The sequence below is a fragment of the Tachypleus tridentatus genome, chromosome 7 (assembly GCF_004210375.1).
Source record: "Tachypleus tridentatus isolate NWPU-2018 chromosome 7, ASM421037v1, whole genome shotgun sequence".
Classification (NCBI taxonomy): Eukaryota; Metazoa; Arthropoda; class Merostomata; order Xiphosura; family Limulidae; genus Tachypleus; species Tachypleus tridentatus.
Window position 1 is genome coordinate 120,211,233 of NC_134831.1, and position 12,120 is coordinate 120,223,352.

A 12,120-nucleotide genomic window follows, 5' to 3' on the forward strand; every position below is an offset into this window, starting at 1 on the left:
ATAAAAAATATTTATTTCCAATTTACATTCAGCTCAAATACATCCTGAGCAAAATATCAGTATGTAGAAATATACGTAAAATACTCTTGGAAGATTACTTTGTGTTAGAAAATGGCGCTATTTTACATATATATTTGTACGTAGTAGTTTCTAATTAAACCCAACATTCATTTAATGTTTGCAAGACTACGTTTTCAAACGACACCAAAACAAAAATGTTATGTTTCAAATACATCGTATTTTACTCAGTGAAGACAAACAGTTACTTACGCTTACGTAAATATTACACCATATAAAAATGCTTGACAATGGAGGTTAAAAAAACCAAAAAACAATGAAAGTTATGGACAACCTAACTTTCGTAAGTAGCTCTTACGAAGAAAAATGCCACTGAAACTAACCTTATAAAAATAATTATTTAGGGTTTTTAAAAATTTAAAATCAAACACGGTATTTCAGATGTTACAGTTAAAATTAATTAAAAACAGCAAAACAGATTAAAATGATTTCCATGTACGAGACACAAATTGAAAGAGTAATAGCACGTTTTTTAATTGTTAATTAACTAAATATGTATTGGTTAAATACGAAATGAGAGAACCTAGTATTTAATACTAAGAAGCTGAAGTGTTTCGGTAACTTTACAATACTGGTAATAATTAACCAGTTTAGGATAAATTCTACGGATCCAAAATGATGTTTCATGATCACAGACTCGTTTTAAACCAAACTTTTCATGTAGCATTCCTGGTCATAAATACAGAACTTTGAAAAATAAAATATACAATGGAGTTTCGTTGCAAAAATTTCGCGATATTTTGACAAAGTACAAAATGCATACTTTGGGAAAAAATTATAAGAACTGATTGTCGTAATCATATGAAGTCGACTACCAAAGTTTCTGTAATTTTTATAAATATTCAAGAAGTTTTTTTGACACCATGTTTCAACAGCTCTAAGTCTTTCTTCAGGTGAATTCAATCTTTGTAATTTATGTTTCGTGTCGAAAAAAATTTTCTTCTTATGTCTTTATTTTCCAATCATCGTTTTGAAAATGTTTAATTTTTTTTTTGTATTCGACTGAAGAATATGTTGGACAATTATTTTATTGAAATAGAACCAATTATTTTTTAATAAGACGCCAATTTTCATGCAGCAAAGTGCCGAATTTTTTGCAACAATGCGTTGTTTGTCATCTTGAAAAATACAAGCTGTAATGACCAAGTTGCAAAGCCAATTAGCCAACGATCTTTCAAGATGTCTTCACAAAAAAAACCGAAAAGATGAACTATACAAACAATATTTGGACGAGACATTGTCCATACACCCAATTCCACATTTTGTTCAACTGTTCTGTTTCTATTTTTACAAGAGCTTCTAAACAAAATCGATTGAATGTTTGTTAAAACTGGTCGATGTTAAAAGTGTATAACCACATTACAGGATTGTTTTATATAAAATATTGTTTGAAACGACTGCAATCACTGTTAATTTATCGATTTTAATACAAAAATTACAATTCACTATTGTTACTGTACCTTAAGTGATCTATACCTCTCTCGTTCGAGAGTACTACTAAGGTGAATTATAAACTACACTCAATTAACACTAATACAATTTCGTAATAATAAAATACACAAAAATTTTCGGTAATTTTTAGGCACTTTCTCTGATATGGCTACTTCAATTACTGGTATGTTAATCAATTTATTTGAATAATTAATTATAACAGCTGTATTTTTATTTTATATAAAGGTTTAGTAATCGTACTGTAACATTATTTAATTAACAATCAAGGACATTTTAAAAATACAGTCTTAAGTTCACAATATCTCAATTATATTTCAAAATAGCAAAAATTAATAACTACTTACGTAAAACCGAACTTTTATCCTTTCGTTTTCCTCAAATCACAACATTAAAATATATCTTATAAAAATACTGCAACCATAAACGCATTTTTCTTCAGAATTATCCTTAACTTTCAGATGGCGCTAAAACAAACTGTAAACCAAAACAGCTGAACGTTCGATAAGTACAACACTGTTATTTAAGAAACTTCTCTTATTTTGAGTTTTATACAAACCCTAAACAATATTCATTCAAAGTTACGATTCTATAGCGTTTGTTGACAATCAAAGAGTGATATGCAGCTTATAGTTGAAGCTCGGATGAGATTGGCCCCTTGATTCTACACGTACTCCAACTGTTAAATTCAAACCCTTCGAACTGGTATCACAGTGTTGTTGTTTGTTTTAAAAAGCCTCAACAGAAATGTTTGACATTATCTGTATTTTTAGAAACATTATTAATACTTTATTTATAAACTGGATTTCAAAGGAAAGTTACGTTGTTGTTGTTGTTGTTTGTGCCAGATGTGGTATAAGAGTGAAATTAGTATTAGTTCATATAACCTCGTAAATATACTATTAATATTTATGTTAAGCTGGCTTCAATACAAACTACAAAACTACTGCTTTTATTTGTTGGTTTATATGTTCTAGAAAAACAAACGTGCAAAAATGCGCTAATTTACATTCACTTTATATTCAGAAGTTAAATGTATACAGTTACATTATTATTATCTTTATTTTATAAGCAACATTCTCTTAATAATACCCTTAGTAACTTTTTTTTTTTTAATTTCGCGCAGAGGGCCATCTGCACAAGTCATCCTAATTTAACAGTGTATGACTAGAGGGAAAGCAGCTAGTCATCACCATCCACGCCCGACTCTTGGGCTACTGTTTTAACACCGAATACTGGGGATTGACATTACAACTCCCCCACGGCTGACAGAGCAAGCATGTTTGGTGCGACGGGATTCGAACCCGCGACCCTCAGACTGCAACTCGAGCGCCCGAACCACTTGGCCATGCTGGACTCCCTTAATAATAGTACCACCACACTAGCGAAATGATTATTTCGTAAACCTATGAAAGACAGTTAAAGACGAGCGCTGAGTTGATAAGATAAATTAATAGCTAATATTACAGCATGCAAGTTACGTATCACCGAAAACGACGAAGTGGCACGTGAAAAGCTGGAGGAAAACGAATTATGTTGATAAGGGATGTAACTAGGGAAAGTCAATAGCTATCGTCAGGGTGTCATATGAACCGAGTTTGGGTAAACACAAGTTTATCACCAGCAGGTGATGTAGAAGTACCAGTACACTTAAAGCACAGATGAAAATAATTATACCGTGTTCACTCCCTAAAACTAATATACAAAACCATAATTAAGCATTTAGAAAATTAAGTATTGTAAAACTTACTCTATACATACACCAGAAGGCTCTGTAACTCACGTTTTTGTTTTAAAAACAGCAACAATAAAAAATGAACTCGCTGGGGACCGCTTCTTTATTTTATTAGTCAATTTAATTTCTAGGTCAAGTTTCTGCATTCATTTTTGTCCAAACGTTTGATGGTATAGGTGTTTGATCTGTTTGTTTTGTACACTTTGAAACGCGAACATTTTGATGAATATTTTAGGCTTACCTTCTTATAACATGAGATAAAGATATCACTGTACATTAACAATTTGTCCAACAATATACCAATCTCTGGTGAAAGGGGGTTCGAATACAAGGGTATAAAGCTAAAATAATGACAAATATATTTTATCACGACAAACGTATGATCATTGTGACATTTTATACGATCTCTACCTTAACAAGCACTGTACAATACATGTGGTAATTTTCTCCAAGTATTTATTAATCAATTAAATCAACTCTATACAAGGAACACACTCTGAAATATTCCACTTCTTCGTACACGCTTCAGTCGTGGTTCATAAGAAACACTTCTTCACTGCAGTTTCACTGAATAAACATTTCAATAAAATATCCGACTGAATTCATCAAATCTTCGCCGTTTCTTTTGGTACCAGTTAGATACTTCATTCGATTATCTGAAGTGTCAAGTCGTTTACGAAACAGGTTTTACAGAACTTCAACCACCGTAAACAATAGTACTACCTTTTAATTTGCAAACCACCTACAGTTTACTGGTACTGGGGTCTCCAGCCAGTGGCATTAGGTCCAAACTTGTACACCAGACGGCGCCCAAACACTGGTAGCAGGACCTGGCTCTTGTAATAATATCTGTTACGTAAATAATTTTACACGACATTGTTGTTAATCGCAAATACAATATTTTGTTATTTAACAACTGTGGTAATTATGTAAACAACCTACATTTTCAAATAAATACCAGAAATATATTTTCTTTAAAAATGTATTAACAAATCATGTGGTCTGCATACTAAAAGTCTGGAATGTAAGACTTACCCTGTACAAATTAAATTTCAACATACACTCACGTTATAGTTTTTAAAAGGTTAAAATCCACCTTATTATTATTGTTATTATATGAATTATTATATATATATCCTGGTTACACTATTACATATTTAAATAACAGTAATAATTATTATTATAAAAATACAAGCTGTAATATATATATTTCCCATAACCAACAATAAAAGTTGAAATAAACAACTTACATAACAAAACAAATAGTAATACCGATACAAGCATGATGAAAAAGTAACGCATAGTATTAAAAATAATTATGTAATCACTCGATTATTCTTGAAAATATTTACAAGAACATTACAGAGCATTGACTAGTTTACGAACTGGATAATTAACGGCGAGATCAAGATGTAACAGGCTTGTTATGGTTTGTGTGTTAATACGTAATATTTAGACTAGGTATTTACTTGTTTTAAGCTGTGTTTTTTTTTTCTCAGTCGTGGCCTGACGGCTCATAGAAGGTCGAGTATTTTTTTTGTTATTGTTCTCTGTCCCTTCCCCAGAACAAATGGTTGTAATTAATGTAAAGAGATCAAGCTATGAACTAAACGTAAATTTCTCGTCGTATAAAAATCAATTATATGTTAAGCCTTTTTCAATTAGGTTACAAAAGTAATATATTAAGTATGACTTGATTACTTTTGTAATATACATACAAATACACGATTCTTTAACATCATTGGCGAAATACCTACAAAAATATTAATACTTCTGCTAGCCTGTTTTTGGTGTTTCGATTACAATACAGAATCAACCCAAAAGGCATGCAAGTATCACACTCAGTTATACGATACAATAGTGTACATTTAAACTTAGGTTCTTGTTGATATCTGTATCCTAATAAACCTTCAACTGCTCAATACTCGCACATGAACGACCACGAGTTGACAAACCACGTTTTGGTGAAACTGAAAACAAAACTGAGCATACACGATATAACTAACCTTGGATTATGTGTCGCGCCTTGCAACAGATGGGGTATTGGTTACAATAATAATTATCCAAGGAAGCAAAGCATTCTGCCACCAGATGGCTTTCAGTATAATTCACGAAAAGCAAGAGTTTGAAAATATATTCCTTTAATATTCACAGGCTCGTTTTCTCTTAAATGTTTTCGATACTCAGGATGGAATATAGATACTCATCCACACAGATAACGCAAAAACAACGTATACAACTTATTCTACAGATTAAGAATACCAGAATAGAATGGTGTAGACACATACGTTTTTAGACAGCATTATGTAAGATTTTTAACTTATCCGTGCCATGTATACCCATAATTCATAACTAACGTCTACTTTCTAGTGTTTTTAACGTTGACATTTTAGAGGGAAATTACCTGTTCGTAACCTGAAATTATTATTAATAACTTTAGTATCTTCCAATAATAATTTATTGGAATTAGTTTCAACAAATATTAGAAGGTAAAAACAGACCTCCCAAGATTTGGAGAGAATAACAGATTAGCATGTCCCTTCACATCCGAAAAGGGACTCAATGCCCACCGATCAAGGAATTTTTTTTTTTATTAGTAAGGCTGTAACCACCAAGCAACGTGTCCCTTTATTAGTAACACTGCGACCATAAGACAACGTGTCCCTCAATTAGTAAAGCATCCCTTTCTTTAGCAAGGCTGTGACCATAAGACAACGTGTCCCTCAATTAGTAAAGCATCCCTTCATTGGCAAAAAATGTAACCTCTGAATAGCACGGCCCTTCACTAAAATCTGTAACCATGTTCCGCCATTTACCGAGTAAAATCAATTTGTTCTACAAAATTATTCCAAACATAATCAGACTTCTCTAAATAGTAGTTCCAAACTATATTTATATGCGTTTACTACAACTTTATATGAAAAACACTTACACCAATAAATTATAATATAGTGACCTACAATCATTACCTAGCTCCTCCTGTGTGTACTTTCCTACATAGTAACTGGTTTGGTTTAGGTATTCTACCGATTACAGGTATCAAACTAAAGACCTGAATATGGCACATTCATAGTTTTAGTTGACAGACTTAACTTTCCATTTAAAAACACAAACTGCATCAGCTAATCACGTCTCTTATTTCATACGACAACACGAGGTGCGTAACTGATGACCAAGGAGGTCACTGGGATTCAATTAGAAACAGAACCAGGATCGTTATTTAACACTATTACTTATATAAAACTTTTACTCTCTTAACGGACACCTCAGACTGTGCGAGTTCTGGAATGTGCCCCAAGGAAAACTCAACTGACATTATAGTTAAAATTTAGTTCTGCGTTCTTCACAGTTTTGTTTTTAACGCACGTATCTCTACTTTGTTGTATAAACAGTGGACTCTACGTTTTATTTCTTTGATTGTTCCGAAGACATGGAAACAAGTATACACAATTAATGTTACCAAGAAGGATTTGCATATAAAAATCTGAATAACAAACACCAGAAAGTATCATAACGCTTCGTAATCATTGTTCAATCACAGCAACATTATTTTATATTACACTAGTCACTGATTGAGCTTTAGGTAAAGACGTATAACGTGTGTAGTAGGCATTCAGTACTGGTATATTCTGTTGGAAAAAAAACAAACTTAGTGCTACATATCAGATGGCAACATTAACCATACGAAGTTGAATGTTAAGCCTTACGCAAACTTGTTTGTAAACTTTGGCAATGTTGAAACTTCCAGAAATCGTCACGTGAAAACCAGGAAACTTGTACACTTACAAAATGAATGTCAGAAGCTCGCGTGAGTAGGCGGGAATTGCGAGTTTTAGTTACTTTTGCTCACTCTCAGCACTGATCACCAATTCATGTTAACAACGTAAGAGAAATGTTATTTTCAGAAAAAAATGCAGAAAATATATATAAATATACATGCACCTAGTAAATAATACTGTTTTACATTTTTAGGTTTCTGTTAGTATAACAGTGTGTTATTAAAGGAAGGTTCCCAAAGATGAGTACCACCACCACCACAAAAGTGACTTCAGACCATGCAGTTAGGTTGTCGCCACCCTGAAGCTCGAGGACCAAACTTGTAAACAAGTTTCTTAGGAAGGCCTTCATTCTTAGGAACTGGTGATAAAATGCCGACATTGTAGTAGGTCCTAAGAACAGTACAGAGAAAGCACATGTTACTGGGACTAACTTCACACACTATACTCACCCTGTTTATTGAAGAAACAATAAGAATAATATTAGGGTTAATAATCAACAAAAGTTAATAACGCTTAGCCAGATTTTTGTTTTCTCAAGATTTAACGTTCAATCAAAGATTCACAGTTTTATGGTGGAAAAAAAAATATTTACTATTCAAACGAATAACCCATTAATAAAAGATTGAAACCTCATGTATTAGGTTGAGGAATAATTCGTGAGCGTTTTTAAATAATTTCATTCAAGCATTACATGCAAGACTATACAATACTTCAATGCATGAACACATTACACCCAAAACATTTATTATGATACTTTATTTCATGTAATACCTAGGTATATAGTATGCATTGTTGTAAACGAAATTGCAAGAAATTAAATGCGAAAAGCAGATGGTGTCGAAAATGCTCGATTTTGTCCACTTGACATTCCATTTAATGAGCTGAAAATGAAAGCAAAAATTAAAGAATATGAAAATCAAACACACCATCTATTAGAGCAAAAAATTATCTACCAAATGACATGCAATATTTTGCGAGAGCGTTTCATTTATGAATATATTTTGTTAACTTGAAAAAACGCTCACGAATTATTCCTCAACCCAATAGTTCAAATGATGTAGCAAGTTCTCGTAATTGAAGCTATATTTATATGTCATCCTTCATACTGTGTTTTGTTTGTTCCTTTTAGAACAAACTCACTCTGGGCTTTCTTCCGTGTCCGTCCATCGCAGTGAATCTAACCCTGGATTTTCGCGTCGCAAGTCCGTAGACTTACCATGTCCCATCGAGTGCCATTTAGTTTAGAACAGAATTAAAACACTTGTTTTAATTATCCGATCTTGAAAATAACAACAGATATCAACTACCTTATTAAAACCTATTAATAACAACTTGCAACTGATGCTGGTTAGTTTAGTAAACCAATAAAACCCAGTTTATTACAATGCAGTTAAACATATTAAAAACAGAACTCTTATCTTATTATCCAGCTTCAAAACATATAGCCAACAATAATTATTTAGCTTTTAAGGAACATGTTCTTCGTTAGATAGAAAATATATTTTGTTTTTCTTATACATACAGCTGGTATGCAGGCTCTCAGATAAATTGTTTTGCTAACAACATTACAAACATATTTACAAGTTTGTATTTTTAACTTTAACTCTCTTAATGATACTAATACATTTTGCTGTAGATATTTGCAATGCAAACTTAACACATTGGTTTTAATGAACACTGAATCATGACAAGCTGTAATACAGTTACGTCAGAAAGTGTTCGTACGCCTGCGTCGTGAATATGTTTTTCCTCATAACTTGAAAAGTATTATCACGATTAGGATAATGAAAGTATAGTATATTATAAATATTATAATAACACACATCTACATAAATTTTTTTATGTAAATTGAACGACAAACAAAGTGTTTATAAACAAATAACCAAACACAGGAGGGACAGAAAGTGTTCGTGCGTCTACTTTAATGGTCAGTTTGTAGCCTTTCAGGTGAATTACTTGGCGAAATCTCTTCTCATAGCCCTCCATGATCGTTTGACAGTACTTGACTGGTATTTTCTTCCATTCTTCTTTACAGAAGGCCTCCAACTCTTGCAAGTTTTTCGGATGACGCTGATGAACCCTGGTCTTCAACTCATGCCAAACGTTTTCAATTGGGTTCAGATCGGGTGACTGCGATGGTCACTCCAGAACGCTTATATGGTTCCTCTGCAACCAGGATTGCACATATTTCGATGTGTGCTTAGGGTCATTGTCGTGCTGGAAGATCCAACGACGCCCAAGCCGCAAGTTCCAAGCATCATTCTTGATATAAGTGCCTAATATATCAACGTACTCTTCTTTTTTCATGATTCCGTTGACGTGGTGAAGGCTGCCTACACCAGAAGAGCTGAAGGAACCTCATAGCATGATCGAGCCACCTCCGTGTTTAACTGTAGGGACGGTGTTCTTTGGAAGATTTCGTTTCCCCTTTCTTATGGAAAATATTGCGAACATCATTGTGGCTGAAAAGCTCGATTTTAATCTCGTCTGACCAAAGAATACTCTTCTAATAGGTAAAAGGGTTTATCTACATGCTTTCTTGCATACCTCAATCGTGCTTCTAAATGAACAGGCTTTAAATATGGAGTTCTAAGAGGACGGCATGCTTTGAACCCAGAAGAAGGTAACATGTTCGTAAGTGTAGAGGTGCTTACTTCAACCCCAGTTACCCTTACCAGTTTCTGTATGTCATTACGTATTAAACGAGGGTTCCTACTAACTTCTCTGAGAACCTTCCTCTTGGTTCTCTCTGGAAGTTGGGCGTCCGGAACGAGGGAGGTTAGCAGTTGATCCTTTAAGCTTAAACTTGGCAATTATGCTTTGAACAGTAGATTTCGGCACATTAAGTTGTGTAGTAATACCGGAAAGAGACACACGAGCCTTGTATTTTACAATAATTCAATTTTTTTAAATCACTGGACAGTTGTTTCCTGTTCGCCATGATGACCAAGCATATAATGACGGAGACGGCGCTAAATTGCCGGAAGTACATTTTTTGCTGGTTAAATTCCAATAATTATGAACCCCGTGTCTAGTTCTGAAATGGTATAATGTAGTTTATTCGCCAAACTAAACAAAATTTTACCGGGAATATCAGTTTTTTTTCACACGTTCTGAACTGTACGAACACTTTCTGCTCCTCCTATTTTTGGTTATTTGTTTATAAACAGTTTATTTGTCATTTAATTTACATAAAAATTTATGTAGATGTGTGTTAGTATAATATTTATAATATACTGCACGTCTATTACCCTAATCGTGATACTTTTTAAGTTAAGAGCAAAAAACTAATCGGGATGCAGGTGTACGAACACTTTCTGTCGTAACTGCGTGTAACATTGTAGTCGTTAAACAGACAAGGAATTCGTTAAAAGATAAATATATAATTTGATAACAGAGAAATATATTTTTAATTAATTACTAACATATAAGTAAACTACAATTGTTACCGAACTGATAGTTTTAAAAATGTAGTTTTGTTTGTTTGTCGTTTTACGCAAAGCCACTCTTTCAAATACGTTAGTCACGTGAGTTCTAACCACCCGAAGAATCGGGCGAGTATGTTAGTATTGTAAAGTCTGTAACCATACCGGAGGACTTATTATTTAATTCGTGTACCTTTTATGTTACTATAGTATAAAAACACATTTTACTGCCACATTTGAAGCTCTAACAACATTTTAATACCAGGTTCGTAGCCCACTTCACGTAACAAAACGTACCTCATTGCTCTACTAAGCTTCTCATACGTCATACTGGTATTTTGCTTCCGTTCTCCCCATAATTTGGCAACTTTATCCGATTGTACAAACTTGAATATTCCTTCTTCACGTCTCTCCCATCGAATGTATGTTGGGTTGTACAAGGGATTCAGCAACAAGTCCCGGATGAACTCCCAAAGTTTCCCGTGACCTTTCGCTGTGATGAAAATTATTGTTAAACGCATTTAAGTCTCTAAGTGACTCAAAACATTAATATTTCATTTATTTCAAAGAAGAGGGAATGAATTCCACAGAATATAGTAAATTAATATCAGTGAACTAATTTAAAACATTAATATTTTTAAACAGATTTTTTTCATATTTGCGCCAATTTTATTCTAAGTAACATTTTTGTTTTCTGGAAGCGTAATTATACGTGAACATGAAGAAAACTACAGATGTTCTCCAAACATAAAAGGTAAAACACCAATGTGTATTTTAAGATAATACAAGTGTCAAGATATTAAATGTATTAATACTGATAATGCTGTAAAAACTTATTTTATATATTTTTTTTTAAATCACAATACATAAGACGTAACAGCGACAGCGCCCCTTACAGGAAGACATGCCGGGGCACCTGAAATCTCAACTCTTTCACCTGAATTTGTCGGTTGTGTCCACACGAGTTGAGTTGAGTTTCGTAGACAGACGTAATAAAGACAGAGTCCCCCTGAGGGAAAACACTCCAGGACCACGAGTCTTTTATCTGCTAGTTACATTTATACTGGTTCTGTAAACAGTCCGTTTCGGTTCTCCACACCTGAACCACAAAAGAAACAGCAACATTTCTTACCTTGTCTGTTCCTTGATTTGGAATCCTTCTTGGGTGGCCTTCCTCTCCTTCCAGTTCCATTCTTCTTCGTCACCATGGGAACTAAACGAGAATCATCTCTGTTATGCACTATCCGCGTAATTTGAGGCTGTATTAAAGCTGGCATTCTACTCACTAATTCTGAAATAAAGCTTACGTGAACAGAATCTCGTAATTTTGAAAACACAGAAAAATGTGTAGCACTTTCAACACCGAAGTTTAATAATCTATATTAACTAAAAATTACACATGTTATTCTCTTCCAGACTGTCACAAGTTGGATGTTTCACTTCAGTTTCCTCAAGTTATTTTGTTAGTTTCTACCAGTGAAATTACTTCTGTTCCCATGAATATTTATGGACAAAAATAAGTCCATTTGGAGGGGGTGGACTGATCCATAACCCCAGAAAATAACCCATCCTTTGCGAGTCATTTTAGCCCAATAATTCTAAGAATACAAGCAAACATAAGAAGTATTAGTTATTTTACAAATATCTGTTGTAC

General features: G+C 33.4%; 1 protein-coding gene across 8 annotated transcripts in view; it reads right to left on the reverse strand.

The window, feature by feature from the left end:
- Window positions 1-3,701: 3,701 nt before the first annotated feature.
- Window positions 3,702-12,120, reverse strand: part of LOC143256494 (ETS homologous factor-like) — a 168,175-nt gene continuing 159,756 nt past the window's right edge. For 4 of the 8 annotated variants that reach the window (XM_076513788.1, XM_076513790.1, XM_076513789.1 and 1 more), the window contains 3 exons: window positions 11,599-11,679; window positions 10,764-10,959; window positions 3,702-7,431 (listed from right to left, as the gene is read on the reverse strand). In XM_076513788.1, the coding sequence (XP_076369903.1) occupies window positions 7,311-7,431; window positions 10,764-10,959; window positions 11,599-11,679 (398 nt within the window). In that variant the 3' untranslated portion in view covers window positions 3,702-7,310. The remainder of the gene's footprint in view (window positions 7,432-10,763; window positions 10,960-11,598; window positions 11,680-12,120) is intronic. The other 4 variants (XM_076513791.1, XM_076513786.1, XR_013031387.1 and 1 more) reach the window with 3 other exon arrangements.